Source organism: Ailuropoda melanoleuca, chromosome 10, assembly GCF_002007445.2.
Source record: "Ailuropoda melanoleuca isolate Jingjing chromosome 10, ASM200744v2, whole genome shotgun sequence".
Lineage (NCBI taxonomy): Eukaryota > Metazoa > Chordata > Mammalia > Carnivora > Ursidae > Ailuropoda > Ailuropoda melanoleuca.
In genome coordinates this window covers 10,044,363-10,063,899 of record NC_048227.1, presented here as the reverse complement: position 1 = coordinate 10,063,899, position 19,537 = coordinate 10,044,363, and the positions used below count along the sequence as shown (strand labels likewise).

Genomic DNA, 19,537 nt, shown 5'->3' with positions numbered 1-19,537 from the left:
CCAGGCCCCGCCCCCAGGCGGCCCCGCCCCCAGGCCGCTGCGGGCGCTCACCACGCGGGCTCCCTGCGCTCTGCGGTCCCGGCCGCGCGTGGCGGCGACGCTGCTGCAGAAAACGGACACTGTTGCGCCGATAGGTGTCCTGGCTGAGGCGCTTCCGCGACCGCTGGTGGATGCTGTGCGCGTTGCGGATGGACGACCTGGGTCCAGCGGGACGGGGGCGTTACTCAGCGCCTGGCTGTCCCCGCTGCGCCTGCGTCCCCGCCTGCGGGGACTCGCATGACCGGCCCTGGGGTCCAACGACTGGCCAGGGGCAGTGGGAGGGGGGCGGGGACTCCACACGACGGGGCGGGTCATGCATGGAGCTACACCGCGCCAACGCGGACTCCTGCTGGGTGGCAGAGCCCAAATCCATTTCCCACTACCGGCCTCCTCTCCCCAGAAAGCCCTCTGGACTGCCGCAGCCCTCACAGGCCGTCCCAAAGGACGCCAGGCATCGACGTCTTCACCTCCACCTCACACCCCTGCTTTCCCAACGCCCCCGTGCCAGCCCCACGATGTGGGAGGGCACGTCCAGCCTCGATCCAGTGATGGTACTGCCTCGCCGCCTGCTGGGGAGCCCCTGCCCCGACCTCCCTCCCTAGCACTGCCAGTCCAGGGCCTGGACCGACAGAGGGGACCCGTGGTATCCCCTCCTCAGCCCCATCCAGTGCTCAGGACCCTTGCTCACCTGCGGGGCGGTGCCCCTCGGCTCTTGATCTGGCGTTGGGCCTGGGCTACATCCTGCCCGGACTTCTGTAGGTACATGGATGGGAAGTACCCTGTGATGTCGTCTTTCCTGCAACAGAGGCAGCCCTTGAAGCCCCCGCAGTCACAGGGGGGAATAGGAGCCTCAGATGTGGCAGCTCAGGGATCCCTCTAAACAGCTGGGGTTAAGGCAGCTGGAAGTTGCAGACACCCTGAAGCCTGACCAACACCAGACCCTGTCCCACTGGGCCTCAGTTCCTTCATCTGTGCAACATAGCCCCTACCCCCAGCCATGATGTTGGTAGTGGGAGGAAGTTAGCAGTCCAACTTGCCCCGCAGAGACATGTGTTTGCAATTAAACATCTGCAAAGTATATTTGACAGTTTTTTCTTTTACAGCCATTGTTTCCTGTGTCTAAGAAAACTTTGCCTACCTCCAGGTCACAAAGTTCCTGCTTTCTTCCAAAAGCTTGTTAGTTTGGGGTTTTGCGCTTGGTCAAACCCATAACACATCCCGAATAAATGTGTGTGGTGTGAGGTAGGGGTCTACATGCCTTTCCTCCATGTGGACACCCAGCTGTTCGGGCACCACTAGTTAAAAAGGTTTTCTCCCCATTCTCACTACTATATTTTGGGAGTGAGAAAAAACTTTGCATATTACCAAGTTCACTCAGTAAAATGCTGATCCTTCTTGGCTGGTGGGGGAATCACAAGCAGATTCTCAGGGGTGCGTGACAGGCAGTTAAACCGAGTGAAGGTCAAAAAGGTTGAGAAATATCCCACCTCAAAGCCTCCGGTCCCGGGCCATGCTGATGGTGGGTGCTGTGGCCACAAGCTCACCGGGGCTGTGGACCAGCCCTATGACTTGAGGCTCTGAAAGGGTGTCCAAAGACCTGGGGAGGCCCAGTGGGTCTGAGAAGATGGCTCTTACAAGCCCCCAGGGTTCTGCTCTCTCCAGGAGGAGGGACCAGATAAGAATCAATGCCAACCAAAGATTTACAAGGAAAAAGGATGACAGGTTCCGCTCTACCAGTGCTCAGGTAAAATAATGAACACAACAACTAACAGTTGTACAAGCAATAATAGAGGGCGAGGTGACCCGAAGTCACAAAGCACAAGGACACCGAACCCTGACAGCCGGGTGGGGTGGGATAATCACTGATCTGCTATCAAAACGGAAACTGAGTCCAGAGAGAGGTGGTGGCTTACCCAGAGTCCCACACCCGGGTCAGCACTGAGCCCAGACAGACCATGCTCCAGGCCAGGGCTGACACTTAGGGTGGGCACAGTGGGGAGGGAGGAGCGCGCTCCTACCTGATGACCCACCAACCGTCCAGGAGCTTATGAATGACTTCGACGGTTTCGCCCTCCTGCAGAGACACTTCATCCTCCATCTCGGCAGTATAGGCTCTGATGGTGACATAGGGCTCACCTGGTCGGCCGTGGGGGCAGGGGCACCGTGTGAGGGTCCGCCCAGCACTGGCCTGCCTCCCAGGGCGAGAGGCTTCCTCCAGCCAGAGCCCAGGACCACCCTCCCCCCTCTTCCCTGCCTGCTCCTTGGTGGTCTCCCTCTGCGGGCTCCCGCCACCCACTCATGGGGCACCCTGGAGTTGTGCCCTCTGCCCACTACACCCCAGAGAGCTGGCCCATCCCACCCCCCACCCCCCACATCACGGGCCAGGCACCTAAATAGGACACGTGGCCGGGCAGGCAGTGCAGGGGTGGGGCGCCCGTCCACGTGGCACCCGAGCCACTTGACTCCGGCATGCACACCTTTTCCAGTTTTTCCACAGATGCCATAAATCCGCATACAGTTGTGAAATCGCTCCATTTTAAAATACGGGCAATCAACTCTAACTTATGTCCACCTCCACATGGGCCCCATCCAGCTTGGGCGCTGCCGGCTCTCCCCTTGCAGTCAGCGAGGATGCCCCCACCTCCAGGCAGTGCTCCTTCCTGAACCTCAGATCTGCTCATCGGTCGGCTTCCCACTGGACCTGGCCCCGGGCTGGCCCCACCTCTACTGTACCTCCTGGTTCCCGGTCCTGACCAAGGGCACCACCTCCCACCCGGGCCCCTCAAGCCAGACTATGGGGTCTCCACCCTGCCCCCACTGCCCAGTCCACAATCATAGCCACCCCCAAAGTGGGTATGATGGTGTCCGGCTTCTCAATATCCCAGGAGCCCCTCCGGTCCCCTCCCCTCACGTCCTTCTGGCCACGGAGGGCACGCCACACCTTCGTAGTTGGGCTCTGGGTCCTCTGGTTCATCAGGACTGTCCAGGGGCTCCAAGTAGGACGCCGGGACCCAGCCTCGCTTTGTCTTCATTTGACAGAACCACCAGCCTGTGCAGGGGGTGGGGGGAGGTAGGAGGGGGGAGGCAGGATGTCTGGATGGGCCTGGCAGCCTCCCTCAGCCCCCAAGGGTGGTAAGGACACCCGGACATAGACACACAGACATCGAACACGAAGATTCAGAAATGTCACCTTCAGCACACTCCACGCCAGACCACACACAGCCATGCGCACAGGTCACGGGATTACAGCTCAGAATCTGCTGCCACACATCGCGCCCAGAAGCTCGCCTGGCCTCCCGGATAAGCCGCGGGCACGCACAGATGCCCACAGCCTCCCCCAGGGGAGGACAGTCGCCTCCCTGTCAAGGAGCCACAAGCCCATCAATGGACCAGGCAGGGAGGAAGCCGGAGGCTGGCTGAGGGGCAGAGCCTTGGACGCAGGCACCGGGAGAGCAAGGTCCCAGCAGGGCAAGAAGACTGACCGCTCTCACTCTTCTCCACGACCTCCACCACGTCACCCGTGGCCAGAGCCATCTGGGAGCCCGAGCTCTTCTCAAAGTCGGCGATGGCCCGGTACGTCTGCAGGATGATGGGGCCCGTGATGTCTGGCCAGAGGGAGGGCGGTGTGAGTGGACGGTGCAGGATGGGCTGCCTCGTCCAAGCAGTCCCCTGCACAGGCCACCAGAGCCAGGCGTGCCGGTGGTGGACGCCCCCAGCCAACTGGAAAGCAGCAGAGACCAGCGAGTCTTCGTGGCTCCGCACTTATGGAGCGCCTAGTCACGCTCCTTACGCATGCTCTTTCTCACCTGATGGGTTAGGGAGCAGCCCCCCTGGGCCCTAGCGTGCACACAGATGGCCCCGGGGATCTTGCTAGAACGCTGGTTCTAATTTCATAGGGCTGCAGTGGGACCTGAGAATCTGCATTTCTAACCAGCCCCCAGGTCTTGCCACTGTGCCGTGTTATGGACTGAAATACATCTCTTCTTCCCTCCAAAAAATTCACATGTTGAAGCCCTAAGCCCCAGTACCTTAGAATCTGTATTTGGACTTAGAGCCTTTAAGGAGGTGATAAGGGTGGGGCCCTGACCCCATAGGACTGGCGTCCTTATAAGACGAGGAGGAGACACTAGGGGGCATGTGTCCTGTGAGGGCACAAGGAGGAGGCAGCCATCTGCACACCGAGGAGGGAGGTCTCGGCCCACTTCCTGATCACAGACTCCCAGCCTCCAGAGCTGTGAGAAAATTCATTTCTGTTGTTTAAGACCCTCCCCCCACCCCACCACCCCGGTCTGCGGCGCTTGGGCCCACATAGACTAAGACGCTGCTGGTCCCTGGACCACACTCTGAGTGGCCTCTAGCTCCCACCTGGGCATCCCACTGGCTGGCCGAAATCCTGCTCCACATTTCGTGGCCGTGTGGCCCTTGCCCTGAGTCCCAACTTAAACCAAGCCTCAATGTGTCCCACTGTGAAATGGGGCTAATAGCCCTTTGGTCCCTACTTCATATTGTTATAGAGATGATTACATGTGCTAATGCGTGCAAGACGCTTAAAATAGGGCCTGGGACAGAGTCAGTCCTTAATAAATGTCAGGTTGTATTCTTAACAATTATCGTGCAATACAGATCAGATACTCTCAGGCCCCTGCGTAAGCCCTGATGGCCGACTTCCCCCCCAAACCTGTTCATTCATTCAGCCACGACCTCGTGGGCTGTTGGGGGCCAGGGTCGCGCTGGGCTCTGCAGCCACAGACATGAGCTCCGAAAGCTTCACTGACCGGTGTCTCCCACAGAGCCCCAGTCTTTAGTGCAGACACCGAGACACGTCCCCCCCACCCCGCCACCCCGGCTCCCTTCCCTGCACGCCATCACGCCCCCAGGCCCCGCAGGGTGACCTACAGGTGGCTGCCCCCGCCTCTCACCCGTGAGGCTGTTGTCTTTAGGCACCAGGTAGGTCTCCGGCTTTTTCACCCTGCAGGAAAGAAGAGTCTGGGTTAGGCGCTCGGCTTCCCACCGGGGAGCGGAAGCTCCGGCCAGACCTACAGGAGAACTTGCCAATGTGGATGTGCAGGCCGCCGTGGAGGGAAGGGAGCCATGGGACTGGCAAGGAAAGCCCCCCCCCCCCCCCCCCNCCCCCCCCGCCTTCTGCAGACCCAAAGAAGGAGGTCGCTGTTGAAGAGAACACAGGTGACGCGTTCCACTCCGGTCTGGGAGAGGCTCTTGTCAGCTCAAGGAGAGCGGCCAACAGGGAGTAGGCATCCCCACCACCCAGTCCCCTGGGCACTGCGCTGCCTGGCCTTGGGCCAGGGGGGTGTTCAGCGGTGATGGGTGTGTCCAGGCCTGACCCGTACTCGGTGAGCAGAGAGCGGCAGAGAGAGGGACCTTCCCCAGCAAGACAGCATATTCCCCTGAGCCCGCCCTCAGCTTCTCAGATGCTCTGCACGCTGGGCCCTAGTACAGGAGTCCCCAAGAGCAGGGGCGGGCAGAGAAGGAGGGGACAAAGCGGAAGCTGCTCAGCGATGAGCAGTGGCCACCAGCACCCCCTCCCTGTTGGGGCTCTGCGTTTCACCGTTTGTAAGCACTCTCCACGGCCCTGTGACCCCATCTGGCCCTTCCCAGCCCGTTACAGGCGGGGAAACTGCCTTCAGAAGGCAAGCCGATGGATCTAGGATCGAGACTCCCAGCCCAGAGAGCCTTCCCTAGCACCATGAGGCTCACAGGGCTCCAGGTGGAGACTTGGCAGGGATGCTGGGGGGCGGGGGGAGTTCCAGGTCACATGGGCCAGAGCTGGAATCCTCCCCCCTTCTCTTTGGGCTGTGTGACTTCGGGCAAGTTGCCTCCCCTCTCTGAGCTTTAGTTTTCTTGTCATATGGGGGCAGTCATGCACCCCCTCCCCAGGCAAAGCTAAGCACCCCCCTTTCCTCCTCCACTTCGGGGCCACAAGGAGGGGGCCACTCACTGGCTGTCCGTGGGGAGCTTGAGGTCATCGGGGCGCACCTTGAAGAAGTTGAGGAGATGGGGGCAGCGGGAGATCTTGACGGGCAGGCTCATGAGTGCATTGCAGTATTCTGTGAGGGTGCCTTGGCGATTCTCGGCGGCCCGCTGACCGTCGTACCACCGAGGGGCTGGAGGGGCCGGCGGGGGGACATCAGGTCAAGTCCCAGAGGGGGCGGGAGTAGGGGGCACAGCTCGCGGGGCAGGCGAGGGGAGGCAGGACAGGTGACCCTGCTTCTCACCTGGCAGGTGGGGGATGATTCTGTTCTGCGGGTTGATGTCCCCCGCCTCAATAGGGAACATTTCCTTTAACATTTTCTAGACACGAAAGAAAAGGGGAAGGCATATCCTTTATTACAACCCTGTTGTAATAGAATTGGAAACGAGGGGCGCCTGGGTGGCATAGCGGTTAAACGTCTGCCTTCGGCTCAGGGCGTGATCCCGGCATTATGGGATCGAGCCCCGCATCAGGCTCCTCCGCTATGAGCCTGCTTCTTCCTCTCCCCACTCCCCCTGCTTGTGTTCCCTCTCTCGCTGGCTGTCTCTATCTCTGTCAAATAATAAATAAAAATCTTAAAAAAAAAAAAAGAATCGGAAACGACTCTTCTCATCCCTCGGGCTAGAAATTTCGGCGGCCATCCTTGGTCCTCTCTGTCTCTCCCACCTTACATTCACGCCACCAGCAGATCCTTCTGGTTTCACTCCTAAAATCTATCCAGCATCTGACCCTTCTCACTACCCACACAGTCACCACCTCGGCCTGAGCTTCCACGGAGCCACGGGTCATTCCACGGATGATCACGACAGTTTTCCTACGCCCCCTGCCATCTCTGTCCTCAATCCAGCATCTTCTTCACACTTAAACTGGATCCTGTCTCTCCTCTGCTCAGAGCCCTCCCTGACTCGTGGCTCACTCAGAATGGAAGCCAAAGGCTTCACGTTAGTCTACCAGGTCCTGCAGCCCTGTCCTGCCTGCCTCACTCGCCTCCTCTGCCACCACCCTCCCCTCCTTTTTCACTCTGCTCCAGCCATCTCTGAATACTCCAGGCCCACTCCTGCCCCAGGGCCTTTGCACTTGCTCTTCCCATTCTTCCCCTCACCTTTTGTCAATAGCGCTTTCTCTTTCTCCTTCTTCAAGTCTTTGCCCAGATATCACCCCCTCAGTGAAGCCTTCTCCCTGACAATTTGCCCTCCTAACTCAGTCCTCCCATCCATCACCACCCCCCGCTTTGTCTAACATACTGTGTAAAGCACTTTTGTTTTTTTGGTCTGTTAATCTGACTCCTCCGCTAGAACTTAAGATCCACAAGGGAGGGCAAGGACCTGCATCTTTCTCATGCCCTTGTCACCTTCGGAGCATCTCCCATGTAGGATGCACCTGGAACTTAGTAGGTCCTCGATAAATAGTTGTTCAGTGAATGCATGAGTCCACCAATTAGTAAAAGGGGCTGTCGTGCACATATCAGCTTGGACAGGTCTCAAAAAATGTGACCTAGTGACAGGAACAAGGTAGAGAAGGGAGCAGCCGCCATGCTGATGTTCCTAGAAAGCCTGCGGAAAATGCACACTCAACACTACTGTGTCTTGTTCTTGGACGTGTGTGTGTGTGTGTGTGTGTGTGTGTGTGTGTGTGCAGTCATCCTGGGCTGGAGCTGGGACAAGGGCATGGGATAAAGGGTGCTTTCCACTTCTTCTGTAATGTTTTATTTTATCTTAAAAAAGCCTTGTGGGGCACTCGGCTTGCTCAGTCAATGGAGCTCACGACTCTTGATCTCGGGATCATGAGTTCAAGCCCCACGCTGGGCGTAGAGCTGATATTAAAAAAAAAAAAGTCTCATAGCAAACAGCATGGTGACATCAATTGTGACTCAGGGTCCTGGGTGTGTGGGGCTGCTTTCAGTCTTCTTCACATTTACCTGCATTTTGCTTTTATTTATTTATTTACTTACTTACTTTTTTTCTTAAGTAGGCTCCTGAGATCACGACCTGAGCTGAGATCAGGAGTCAGACGCTTAACCGACTGAGCCGCCCAGGTGCCCCTGCATTTCGCTTTAAATCTCTCGTACAAAAGGGGTGCCTGGCTGGCTCAGTCAGTAGAGCGTGCAAGCTTTGATCTCGGGGTTGTGAATTCAAGCCCCGCGTTGGGTGTGGAGATTACTTAAAAATAGAAAAAATATTTTAAAAATTTTTCTGGAGCACCTGGGTGGCCCAGTGGGTTAAGCCTGGGATTGAGCCCCGTGACTGCCTCCCTGCTTGACAGGGAGCCCCCTTCTCCCTCTCCCTCTGCCCCTCTCCTATCCCACTCGTTCTCTTTCTCTCTCAAATAAATAAATAAAATCTTTAAAAAAAAATTTCTCATGCGTGAAGAACAGGAAGGTACACCATTCTGGGACTCAGTACCCTGCTTGCAGAAGGGTTTTGTGGACCCTCCTTCCACCTGACCCGGTCTCAGACCTAAAAGCCACGCTCTGCACACCACACCGCCCAATGACCACCCCCAGTCTCTAGCGTGGGGAACCCCATGGGGTTTAGAGACTGTGGGATTCTCTCATTCAACCTGGCTGACACCAGGCATCCACCAAGCAAGAAAACATGGATCCTGAGGTGTCAGGATTCCCACCCCTTCTTCTCACCCACTGGGGTCCTCATCAGGCCAGTGACCCTGAGTTGAAGAGCAAGGTCCTGGGGTGACAACCTGGGGGTGACGCTAACCAGGCTGTCCCCTGCCAGGACAGAGGAGGCACGGCCCTTAGCGCCCCCTAGAGTTTATGTTGAATGGGGACAGAGTCTCTGAGCAGGAAGATGAAACCGTCCGGTAGATGGACTGTGGTGATGGACGTGGGACATCGGGAATATACTGCAAGCCGTTGCCCTGTGCACTTAAAATGCTAAGTTTATGTTCTGTGTATTTTACCGCATTACAACATACTTTAAGGAAAGCTCACCACTTGCAACAGCATGGATGGGACTAGAGGGTATTATGCTAACTAAGCAAAATAAGTCGGTCAGAGAATGACAATTATCATATGATTTCACTCACATGTGGAATTTAAGAAACAAGACAGAGGATCACAGGGGAAGGGAGGGAAAATAAAATGAAATCAGAGAGGGAGGCAAGTCATAAGAGACTCTCAGCTCTAGGAAACAAACTGAAGGTTGCTGGCAGGGAGGGGGGTCGGGGGATGGGGTAACCGGGGGATGGGCATTAAGGAGAGCACGTGCTGGAATGAGCACTGGGTGTTATATGCAACTGACGATTCACTGACCCTTGAAACTAACAATATGTTATATGTTAATTGATTGAATTTAAATTAAAAAAATAAATAAAAAACATACTTTAAGAAAATTTCTTTTAACTTAAGGAATAAATAATGCCTCCTTGCTTCCTGGCTAGCACCTGGGCCACCCTCCCCCTGGAAGGGCAGAGCTGGGACTGGGTGTAGCATCCCCTCCCTTCCCCTCCCTGAGACACACACACACACACACACACACACACACAAGCATGCGTGCTCAGGGGCACTCACGTGGAACTCATAGATCTCCGTGAACCGCCGGTAGACGACCTTCTCAGACAGGTCCTGCCACTTCACCAGGAACATGTACACCTGGGGGGTGACGAGGGGGGGCCCCGCTCAGCTTCCTGGGGGAAGCCCATGGGACTCCGGGCAAGCAGGTGGGGAGAGCACTCTTTGGGGCGACCTGGGCCACAGAGAGGGCAGCGACTTCATGGACCCCAGAGCTGCTGCTCTCCAGCTTTAGGACCCAGGGCGAGACGTTCAGCTCCTCTCAGATGAACTCCAATTCCTCATCTGTAAATTGGAGGTACAGGGGCTCCTGGGGCTGGCAGGACAGTTACGGGCGGTGAGACAGAAAAGCCTGGGCTCACACCATACCAGAACCCAGTGAGACAGTGTAGGGTCCCATTTCTACCAAATGTTCAGAATAGACAATCTACACAGACTGAAAGATTCGTGGTTGCAGGCATTGGGCTGGGAAAGGGGAGTTTCTAAGGGGTCTGGGGTTTTTTATGGGTGGTGACAAAAATCTAATATTGATTGTATAAGGGGCGCCTGGATGGTGCAGTTGGTTAAGCATCTGTCTCCTGGTTGCGGCTCAGGCCGTGATCTCAGAGTCGTGAGATCGAGTCCCACATTGGGCTCCACGCTCAGCACAGAGTCTGCTTGAGATTCTCTCTCCCTTGGCCCCTCCTGCTCGTGTTCTCTCTCTCCAATAAATAAACACATCTTAAATATCTTAAATAGATAGATAGATAGTTGATAGATACATAGTATGACGGTTGCACAACTCTGTGAATACTAAAAACCTTTGAATTTTACACTTTATATAGGTGAATTATATCTCAATGAAGCCATTATTAGAAAGGAAAAAAAAAGGGAAACTTGGTAAGGAGAAACTAAACTAGCTCTAGAAGAATTCTTTTTTTTTTTTTTAAGATTTTATTTATTTATTTGACAGAGAGAGAGGACAGCCAGCAAGAGAGGGAACACAAGCAGGGGGAGTGGGAGAGGAAGAAGCAGGCTCATAGCGGAGGAAGAATTCTAGAAGAATTCTACTCGCCACGAAAAGGAACAAATTTTTGACGGAGGCATCCACACGGGTGACTGTCGAAAGCATTCCGCTGAGTGGAAGAAGCCAGCCACGAAAGGCCACACACGTGGTAGGTAGGTAGGATAACTATGACATTCTAGAAGCAGCACGACTAACTCACGGCGGAGAGAAACCAGAACGGCGGCGGCCCCCGGGGGTGGTGGAGGAAGGAGTGGGCAGCGAGAGAATCCGGGGCGAAGGTAACTATCTATACCTTGATGAGGGTTTCGATTATGCAGGGACACGCACCATCAAAAGTCAGCAGATGTATCTCTGTGATTGGTGGATTTCATTTTACACAAATTCTACGTCAAAAGAGAAAAAAACTAGGGACGCCTGGCTGCCTCAGTTAGCGGAGCGTGCGATGCTTGATCTCAGGGTTGTGAGTTCAAGCCCCGCGTTGGGTGTAGAGACTGCTTGCAAATAAAATCTTTAAAAATGCTTTTAAAATAAAATTTGAAAAGAGAAAAAAATAAGCAAATATGACCTCTAGGTAGTGATATGCACGCTTAAGTATTTAGGGCCAAATGCACGGATGTTTGCAATTTGCTTTGAAACGCACAAAGGGGCACCTGGGCGGCTCAGTCAGTTAAGTGTCTGCTTTCAGCTCAGGTCATGATCTCAGGGTCCTGGGATAGAGTCCTGCATCAGGCTCGCTGCTCAGCAGGGAGTCTGCTTCTCCCTCTGCCACTCACCCCCTACTCAGGCTCTCTCTGGCACGCTCTCTCAAGTAAATAAATAAAATCTTAAAAAAAAAAGAAAAAAAGAAAATCTAGAAATATATCTAAGTACACACAGAAATTTAGAATATGATAAAAGTGGCATCTCAAATTAGAGGAGTAAAGGTGAACTTTTAGTTTCTTTTCTCTCTCTCGTTTTTTCAATTTTATTTTTAAGTAATCCCTACACCCAACATGGGGCTTGAATTCATGACCTGAGATCAAGAGTTGTGTATTCCACTGACTGAGCCGGCCAGGCGCCCCCGTAAAGGTGGATTTTTAAAAAAATTGGTGTTGGGTAAAATTGAATTCCTATCTCACACCACACACTGAATAAATTCCAAATGGGTCAGAGATCTAAGGGTAAAAGTTGAAACCATGTACGTGCTAGAAGGAAACATGGGGCTATGGGAAGATTGAGGAAACAGAAGATTGCTGCTTAAAATGCATTGATATTTTTTTCAAATGTTTGCATGTAAAACAGGTAAGTAAAGCCAAAAGACAAATGATAAACTGGGAGAAAATATTTGCAATACCTATCACAGATAAAGGGTGAATATTCCTAATATATAACGAACTCTTTGAGGGATGCATGGCTGGCTCAGTTGGTGGGGTGTGTGACTCTCGATCTCAGGGTCGAGATTACTTAAATAAATACATAAAATTTTGGGGGGGCGCCTGGGTGGCACAGTCGTTAAGCGTCTGCCTTCGGCTCAGGGCGTGATCCCAGGGTCCTGGGATCGAGCCCCGCATCGGGCTCCCTGCTCCACTGGGAGCCTGCATCTTCCTCTCCCACTCCCGCTGCTTGTGTTCCCTTCTCTCACTGGCTGTCTCTCCTCTGTCAAGTAAAATAAAATAAAATAAAATAAAATAAAATAAAATAAAATCTTTTAAAAAAATACATAAAAATTTTAAAAATCCTTTAAAGGACTTTTTTTTTTAATTTGAAAGAAGAAAGACAAAAAACCTGATGGAAAATGAGCAAAATTCATGAGCAGTTCATGGTACACACCCTACACATATAAAGCAGTGTCTGACTTTACTCATAATAACATCAGTGTGGGGTGATTAGGTAATTTCCAGTTAGTGACAATTGAAATAGTTGTTTGAAGAAACAATGGCATAGTCACACAATGGACTATTATATGCATGTAAAAAAAATGAGACAGACTTACTGAACTAATTTGGAGGGAACTCCAGGGTATTATAGAAGAATGGAGAAAACGGTATGTATAGTATGTCGCCTTGTTTATTGTCTGTGTAAAGCAGGAAAAATCAGAAAAAAATGTATGTACTTTTGAAGTTTTATTTAAGCAATCTCTACACCCGATGTGGGGCTTGAACTCACGACCCCGAGATGGAGATCGAGAAGCACACACTCCCCTGACTGAGCCCGCCAGGGGCCCCCCCTTTTTGTTGCAAAGAGAAAAACAGGAAAGATAAGCCAGAATGAGCCTTTGAGTACGTTTTTTTAATAAAGTTTCAATGTTTGATCACATCAAACCTGTGAACGGATTACACATTTAAAGATAAAATTTAGATCAATGAGGATTTTTTTAAAAACTTCAAATTGGAAACCAACGAAAACTAAAAAACCTCACTATCTATCAGATGGGTAACAGTCACATCAAAGGAAACTGGAGGGGCGCCGGGGTGGCGCAGCGGGTAAGCGTCTGCCTTCGGCTCAGGGCGTGATCCCAGCGTTATGGGATCGAGCCCCACATCAGGCTCCTCTGCTATGAGCCTGCTTCTTCCTCTCCCACTCCCCCTGCTTGTGTTCCCTCTCTCACTGGCTGTCTCTATCTCTGTCAAATAAATAAATAAAATCTTTTAAAAAAATAAAAAATAAAAATAAATAAAGAAAACTGGAAAAGAAAAAAATCCAAGTAACTTTCGGTTACAGTATTTCTACCCTCAGTCCAAAAGGAGGAAAAAACCGCAAAGAAAACTTACATTCGACTTAATAGGTTGATTGTTCCTAATGGCGTGGGTGCTGTAATTCTGATAAAACTAGCTGGCGTGGATTGGAGAAATGAGCAAAGGAGTAAAGATGTTAATTTAGTTGGGAACCAGGGTTCTTGTGGAGGGAGAAAGGATCTACCAACGTAAAGTGGTACAAGGAGAATGAGATGGAATGGTTTTTTTCCCCAGTCCGAAAGGCCACGGGCAAAGACATCCCCGAGGCAATGAGCACACCCAGCTTCCAGACCTAGAATTCTCATATCGCTCCCCAGTGCAAAGAAACAGAGATCCTTAGTGAAAGGGCTGAGTCTGGGGCTCTGGCTGGAGAGCACAGGAAGGGCCTGGAACATCTCAACCAGAAGTAAGAATGTACTCAGAGAAAGACAGGCTAGGGCAAAAAAATCAGAGAAGCCAGCTTGAAGGGGCTCCCACTGGCCAGATCTGGGATGATCGGAGCATGAAATAAGTTATGATAGTGATGGCTCGTAACCCAATGAATAAAAGAGAAATCCACGCGTCCACAGTGAACTAAGGAAGCGGTAAGGAAGAGAGGAAGAACTTGACGGTAACATGTTAACTGATACACTCAGAAAGGAACGGTAGAGTTCAGAAATCACTATTTGGCAATTGCTATAGTCATTAGACTCAGGAGGAATAATTTGACTCATCCACAGACCATAGAACAAACAGGATATTCCTAGAGTTTCAGAGAATTGTCCTGCAGGTTAATTATTAATCACGAGGGGAAAAATAGTAACTTTACAGTAGAGACACCTGGTGATCAAAATTAACATCACCAGGGGCGCGTGGGTGGCACAGTCGTTAAGCGTCTGCCTTCGGCTCAGGGCGTGATCCCAGCGTTATGGGATCGAGCCCCACATCAGGCTCCTCCGCTATGAGCCTGCTTCTTCCTCTCCCACTCCCCCTGCTTGTGTTCCCTCTCTCGCTGGCTGTCTCTGTCAAATAAATAAATTTTTAAAAATCTTTAAAAAAAAATTAACATCACCAGCACAGGAACCAGCAAAATTGCCGGCCACCTGATAGGATCAATGTCCCTTCTGGGGTATTTCTGCCATCCGTGCATAATCCCAATCCCATGAAGAAGGTTTAGACAAATCCTTTTGTAGAAGGGACGTCCTACCAAATGGCTGGCCCCAGCTCTTCAAAATGTCAAAGGTGAGAAGGACAAAGAAAGATAGATTAAGACTGATGCAAGGGTGCCTGGCTGGCTCAGTTGGAGGAGCGTGTGACTCTCGATCTCGGGGTCATGAGTTCGAGCCCCGTGTTGGGTGTAGAGATTGCTTAAATAAATAAAACTTAAAAGAAAATAAATAAAAGACTGACCCAGATTAAGGGAGTTAGAAGAATCAAGACAAGTGAAATGCAGCAGGGGGTCCTGGGTTGGATCCCAGACCTGGAACATTTTTACTACAGAGGACAAGTAAGGGAACTGGTAGAAATCTGGGTGAAGTCCGTGGGTTGGAGAACAGTGTTTCATCTACATTAATTTGCTGATGTTGACACATTCGCATTGTGGTGATGTAAGAGAATGCCCTGGACTTTAAAAAACACACTGTAGAGGGGGGCGCCTGGGTGGCACAGTCCATTAAGCAGCCGACTCTTGGTTTCCGCTCAGGTCATGATCTTGGGGTGGTGAGGTTGAACCCCGTGCTCAGCAGGGAGTCCTGCTGGAGATTCTCTCTTCCTCTGCCCCTCCCGTGCGCGCACGCGCGCGCTCTCTCTCTCTCTAAAATACATAAATCTTTTAAAAAGTACACAGTAGTATTTAGGCGTAAGGAAATACAATGTCTCCAATTTACTCTGGAATGATTCCGAAAAGTCCAATTCAGAGAAAGAGGCTGGGGAGGGAGGGAGAGATAGGGAGGGAGGGAGGAGGGGAACGGCGAGGAGAGGGGCACAGATGTGGGGGGGGGGATATTGCAATTATTGGTACTTTGAGGGCAACCCTTCTGCAAATTTGAAATTATTTCAAAATTAAAAGTGAAAAGAAAGAAGTCTTGGCATAGGACAGTGAATGTGCCCTACAAATACCATACAATTGACAAAGCAGAGTCCCTCCCTGGCCTCCTCTGGCCTCGCGGACCCTATGCGGGGGGGTGAACACATCTGGGCAGATACATCCCAGTCTCCCAAGAAAGGGACTGGGGGAAGGGGACATTTTTGGCTCCTTGGTGGCATCACCCTACTGGAGGGGATCCGACTGTCACGTAACTGACCCCACCGCCGGCTGGGGGAGACAGAGGTTTGTCGTCAGCCCTCCTTCCTTGGAGGACAGCTCCCTGAAAACTGGGATGGTCAAGGAGGGCTTCCGGGAGGAGCGCGCCCTGCAGAGGCGCGCTGGGCTGCCCCGACGCGAACAGGGCGCGGACAGCGGACTCCTGGCTGGGACGGGGGAGCAAGGAGTGAGGTCGGCAGGCGGGGGCCAGGGACCAGGGCTCCTGTCCTCCCACCGAAGGCCCCGGGCTGCCAGGGCGCGCGTCCGTGTCAGGGGCGCACATCCACTGCGCGCCCCGACGGGCCAGTGGCCCTGGGAGGCGCGCGGGGACAGCGCCGTCTGGCACCTGCGCGCCCGCGACAGGCTTGTTCCCGTGGGCTCGCAGGGCCCTCGCGCAGGGCGCCGCGACTACTCACGTAGTGCTGGCTGGGGATGAAGCGCTTCTCGAAGCCCAGAAGGGCGATGTGGCGTATGAAGGTGTCCCCCATGGCTGGGCTGCGGGGCCTCCCCTTCTGCGGGGGCGCTCCCTGGCTGGGCCTTAAATGGGGAGGAAAGAGGAAGTCACTTTCGTCTCGGCAGGGGTGGGGGCAGGAGGGGGCAGGGAGGGCTCCGCTTCTTCTTTCGATTTCTGGGATTCCTCAGACTCCCATGGCTTGGACGCGGGCATGTGGATGAGAGAGCTTGCCGCGCATTTGGGGGTGCCCATCCCCCACCCCTCTCCCGCTGGCAACCTGTGGACACCCCACGCTGCTCCCACTGCTGGGTGTGTGCCCTTGTGGGGCCATCTGGACCGTCTCCCACTTGTCTGTAACTCCCTCCTTCCTGGCATTCTGGTTTCTGCTCAGATGGCGCCTCCTCCAAGAAGCCTTTCTTGATAACTTCATGCAAAATAGCAAAACTTCATGCTTCTCCCCACTTTCCTGTTTTGATTCACAGCACTTACTAGGACTGACATATTGCCTATTTCGTTTGTTTTACAACGTCTCTCCTTACCAGAATGTGAGCCCCCATGAGAGCAAGGGCTTGGCCTATTATGACAGGGCTCTGGCCCCAAGCCTTCACCCGGCCGTGGGTTTGCAGGGGGCCCTCCATAAATACCTGGGTAGTGGCCGCACCAGTCCCCTCCATGGGGGCGTGTGCGAGGGGCAGGTGCATATCTGCAGGGGCAGGGGTGCGTAACGGAGTGCCAGTGGCGGTGGGGACACGCTTTGAGTGAGACTTGCGTTCAAATCCTGAACAAGTGTATGCTCGGGGCTGACTCAGTTTCCTCCTGAGTGAAATGGGACCACAGGCTCTGCTGAGAGGGGACGTGGGGTGAAGAGGTGAGGAGGGAGCCGTGTGCTGGTGGGTGGGTGGAGGGGCTGGGGCCTCTTTGACTGGTGCCTAGGGTGCAGGGGGGGGCCTGGGAGGCTCAGACGTTATAGAGCTGGTCCAGGGTCATGGGCATGTGGCCTCCGACCCGGGCAGTCTGGCTGCAGGCTCCGGTTGGCAGGGCCAGTTGGTGGCCCAGATGCCCGGATTCCAAGGCCCAGAGGTCATGACAAAGGCCACCAGCACTCTGAGAGCCACGGGTCCCTGTGGACTCCTGGGGGTGAGGTGGCGTCTGGCAGAGGGGAGCCAAACATGCCATTTTGTGACTGTTAAACTGTGACCGGTCAGGTTGGTGGTGGTTCCTGGTTTGTCTAAGAAGAGCAGGGGCCATGGCCTTTGCTCTGATTTATTTGGCCTGTCCCCAGGGGTCATGGGGAGGTCACCAGCCCTGGGTATGGCCAAACTCACAAGGCCCTCCTCCGGTCATCTCCATTATGTCTCTAGAATCTTGCCGCGGGGTGCCTGGGTGGCTCAGTCAGTGAAGCGTGTGCCTTCGGCTCGGGTCATGATCCCAGGGTGGTGGGATCCAGCCCCACATTGGGCTCCCTGCTCAGCGGGAAGCCTGCTTCTCCCTCTGTACCCCCGCCCCCACATAAATAAAATCTTAGAAAAAAAAATACAATCTTCCTGCACAGGGGATACAGTGCTCAGCAACGAGAAGCCGCTGCCACACACAACACGGGGGAACCTTCTAGACACAGATGGAGGGAGCGAGGCAGACAGCAGAGCACACCTTTGGCAGGACACCGTGTAGACAGAGCTGAAACACTCCGCTTGCCAGTCTACACTGCTGAAGGCAAGGTGACCTGGGGGGGGGGGCACAGCGGTGACCAGAAGGGAGCTGGAGGTGGTAGCTGGGGTGCCCTTTCCCGATCAGGCTGCTAGTTCTGCAAGTGTGCTCACTCGCTGAAAATGCGCACGGCCCCGGCACTCAGGGTCGCGCACAGCCCTTTTTTGTGAGTACGTTGTGCTTTGAGGACCATTTGAACACAAGGAATAGGTTGAGGTCATGGGATGGATGGCAGCACCTGGTAGCACAGGGTGCTTGGCTCCCTGCTGAGCGGCGGCCTCTTGGTCACCGAGCGCCCATGGCGCAGTTCCCACGCGGTGCTGCCCGCAGCCTGGCTCACCTGGGCACAGGGAGGGCAAGGGCAGGGGAAGTCAGCGGGCAGGCGGCCAGCGGGACCTCATACGCGCCCTGGTCTCGGTACGGCACTTCCTTCCCTTCCTCCTGTGGCCTTTCCACTCTTGTGTAACAGGCCCCGGGCCGGGCAGCCAGCCGCGCCGTGCAGACACCAGCTGCCACCTTGCCACTTCCCTCCTGTGGCCTCCCCGTACCTCCTCCCGTGGCACCGGCAGCCAGCAGCACCCACAGCATGAGACGAAGAGAAGTCCTGTTGGGGCTGGCGGTGACCTCTGTCGCTCAGTAGGGCTCAAAACCTTTGTGAGGCTGAGACAGGACTGACTTTAATGCATGCGGGAGACAAGCAAGTGATCGAAGGATTGAAAAAAAAAAAGGGACTGAGCAAAGTGAAGGAATGAGACAATGCATACAAGTGCTTTCGTTGTTTTTTTTTTTTTTTGGTGGGGGGAGAGTGAAACTTTTAAAAAAGTTTTGAGGCTTTTATTGTGAAATCTACAGAAAACTGCGAACAATGTACAGTTTGGTGATTATCAGATCATAATGAGGAAGTCGTTATCTTGGTCCTGGTCAGGGCCGTATTAGAAGTGCGGGCCATTGGTGACTAACACAATATAATAAAAAATATTATTATAAAAAAAAAAAAGAAGGGGGGCGCCTGGGTGGCACAGCGGTTAAGCGTCTGCCTTCGGCTCAGGGCGTGATCCCGGCGTTGTGGGATCGAGCCCCACATCAGGCTCCTCCACTATGAGCCTGCCTCTTCCTCTCCCACTCCCCCTGCTTGTGTTCCCTCTCTCGCTGGCTGTCTCTATCTCTGTCAAATAAATAAATAAAATCTTAAAAAAAAAAAAAAAAAAGAAGAAGAGCGGGCCAGAGTGCCCCCGCTGGCCCTTGACGGCTGGCTGGAGGGGACTCGCCCTGGGTTGGGCGTGCTCTGTATTTGTGAACACCTTATCATCTCGATGAGGCTGTTATTTCCCCCCACCTTATAGATGCAAAAACTGAGGCACAGAGCGGTAAATAGGTTGTCAGGAAAGAGCTGGAGTTTGAACCCGGGCAGCCTGGACCCCAGGCCCACGCTTTCAACCACTGGGCTCCTCGGCTCTGCCCTTGATCATGTGAGTGAATGATGAACCCGACTGGGGATTCACGAGGGAGGAGTCCGCCTGCGCGAACACCCCAAAGAAGGAGATTCTCAAATTGGGCCAGGCCGGGAAGGAGACAGGGCTTTCCCATCTTTCCGGATGCCACCTTCTCCACTGCCAGGCCTTCCCCACAAGGGCTGGGCTGGCCAGTTCCTCAACCAGGAAATCCCCAGGGCTGGCCACAGACAGGCCACGTGGAGAAGGGTTTGACTGTGGAGCCTGGGGTCCAGGCAGTGCCGTCCCGGATCTTGTGTCAAGAGAGGGAATCTAGGGCTTTCCAGGATGGGAACAAATCAGCCGTTGTCATGAGGCTGTTAGGAGTTCT

At 53.7% G+C, this 19,537-nt stretch overlaps 1 protein-coding gene across 1 annotated transcript in view; it reads right to left on the bottom strand.

Annotated features, from left to right (window-relative positions):
- NCF1 (neutrophil cytosolic factor 1) overlaps positions 1–16,092 on the bottom strand; it is a 17,384-nt gene extending 1,292 nt beyond the window's left edge. Inside the window, exons 1-10 of the mRNA XM_034670019.1 lie at positions 15,972–16,092; positions 9,555–9,635; positions 6,273–6,348; positions 5,996–6,161; positions 4,959–5,008; positions 3,522–3,644; positions 2,981–3,088; positions 2,058–2,175; positions 728–835; positions 52–197 (exon numbers count right to left, since the gene is read on the bottom strand). Coding sequence (XP_034525910.1) covers positions 52–197; positions 728–835; positions 2,058–2,175; positions 2,981–3,088; positions 3,522–3,644; positions 4,959–5,008; positions 5,996–6,161; positions 6,273–6,348; positions 9,555–9,635; positions 15,972–16,043 — 1,048 coding nt within the window. The 5' untranslated portion in view covers positions 16,044–16,092. The remainder of the gene's footprint in view (positions 1–51; positions 198–727; positions 836–2,057; positions 2,176–2,980; positions 3,089–3,521; positions 3,645–4,958; positions 5,009–5,995; positions 6,162–6,272; positions 6,349–9,554; positions 9,636–15,971) is intronic.
- Between the last annotated feature and the right edge of the window lie 3,445 nt (positions 16,093–19,537).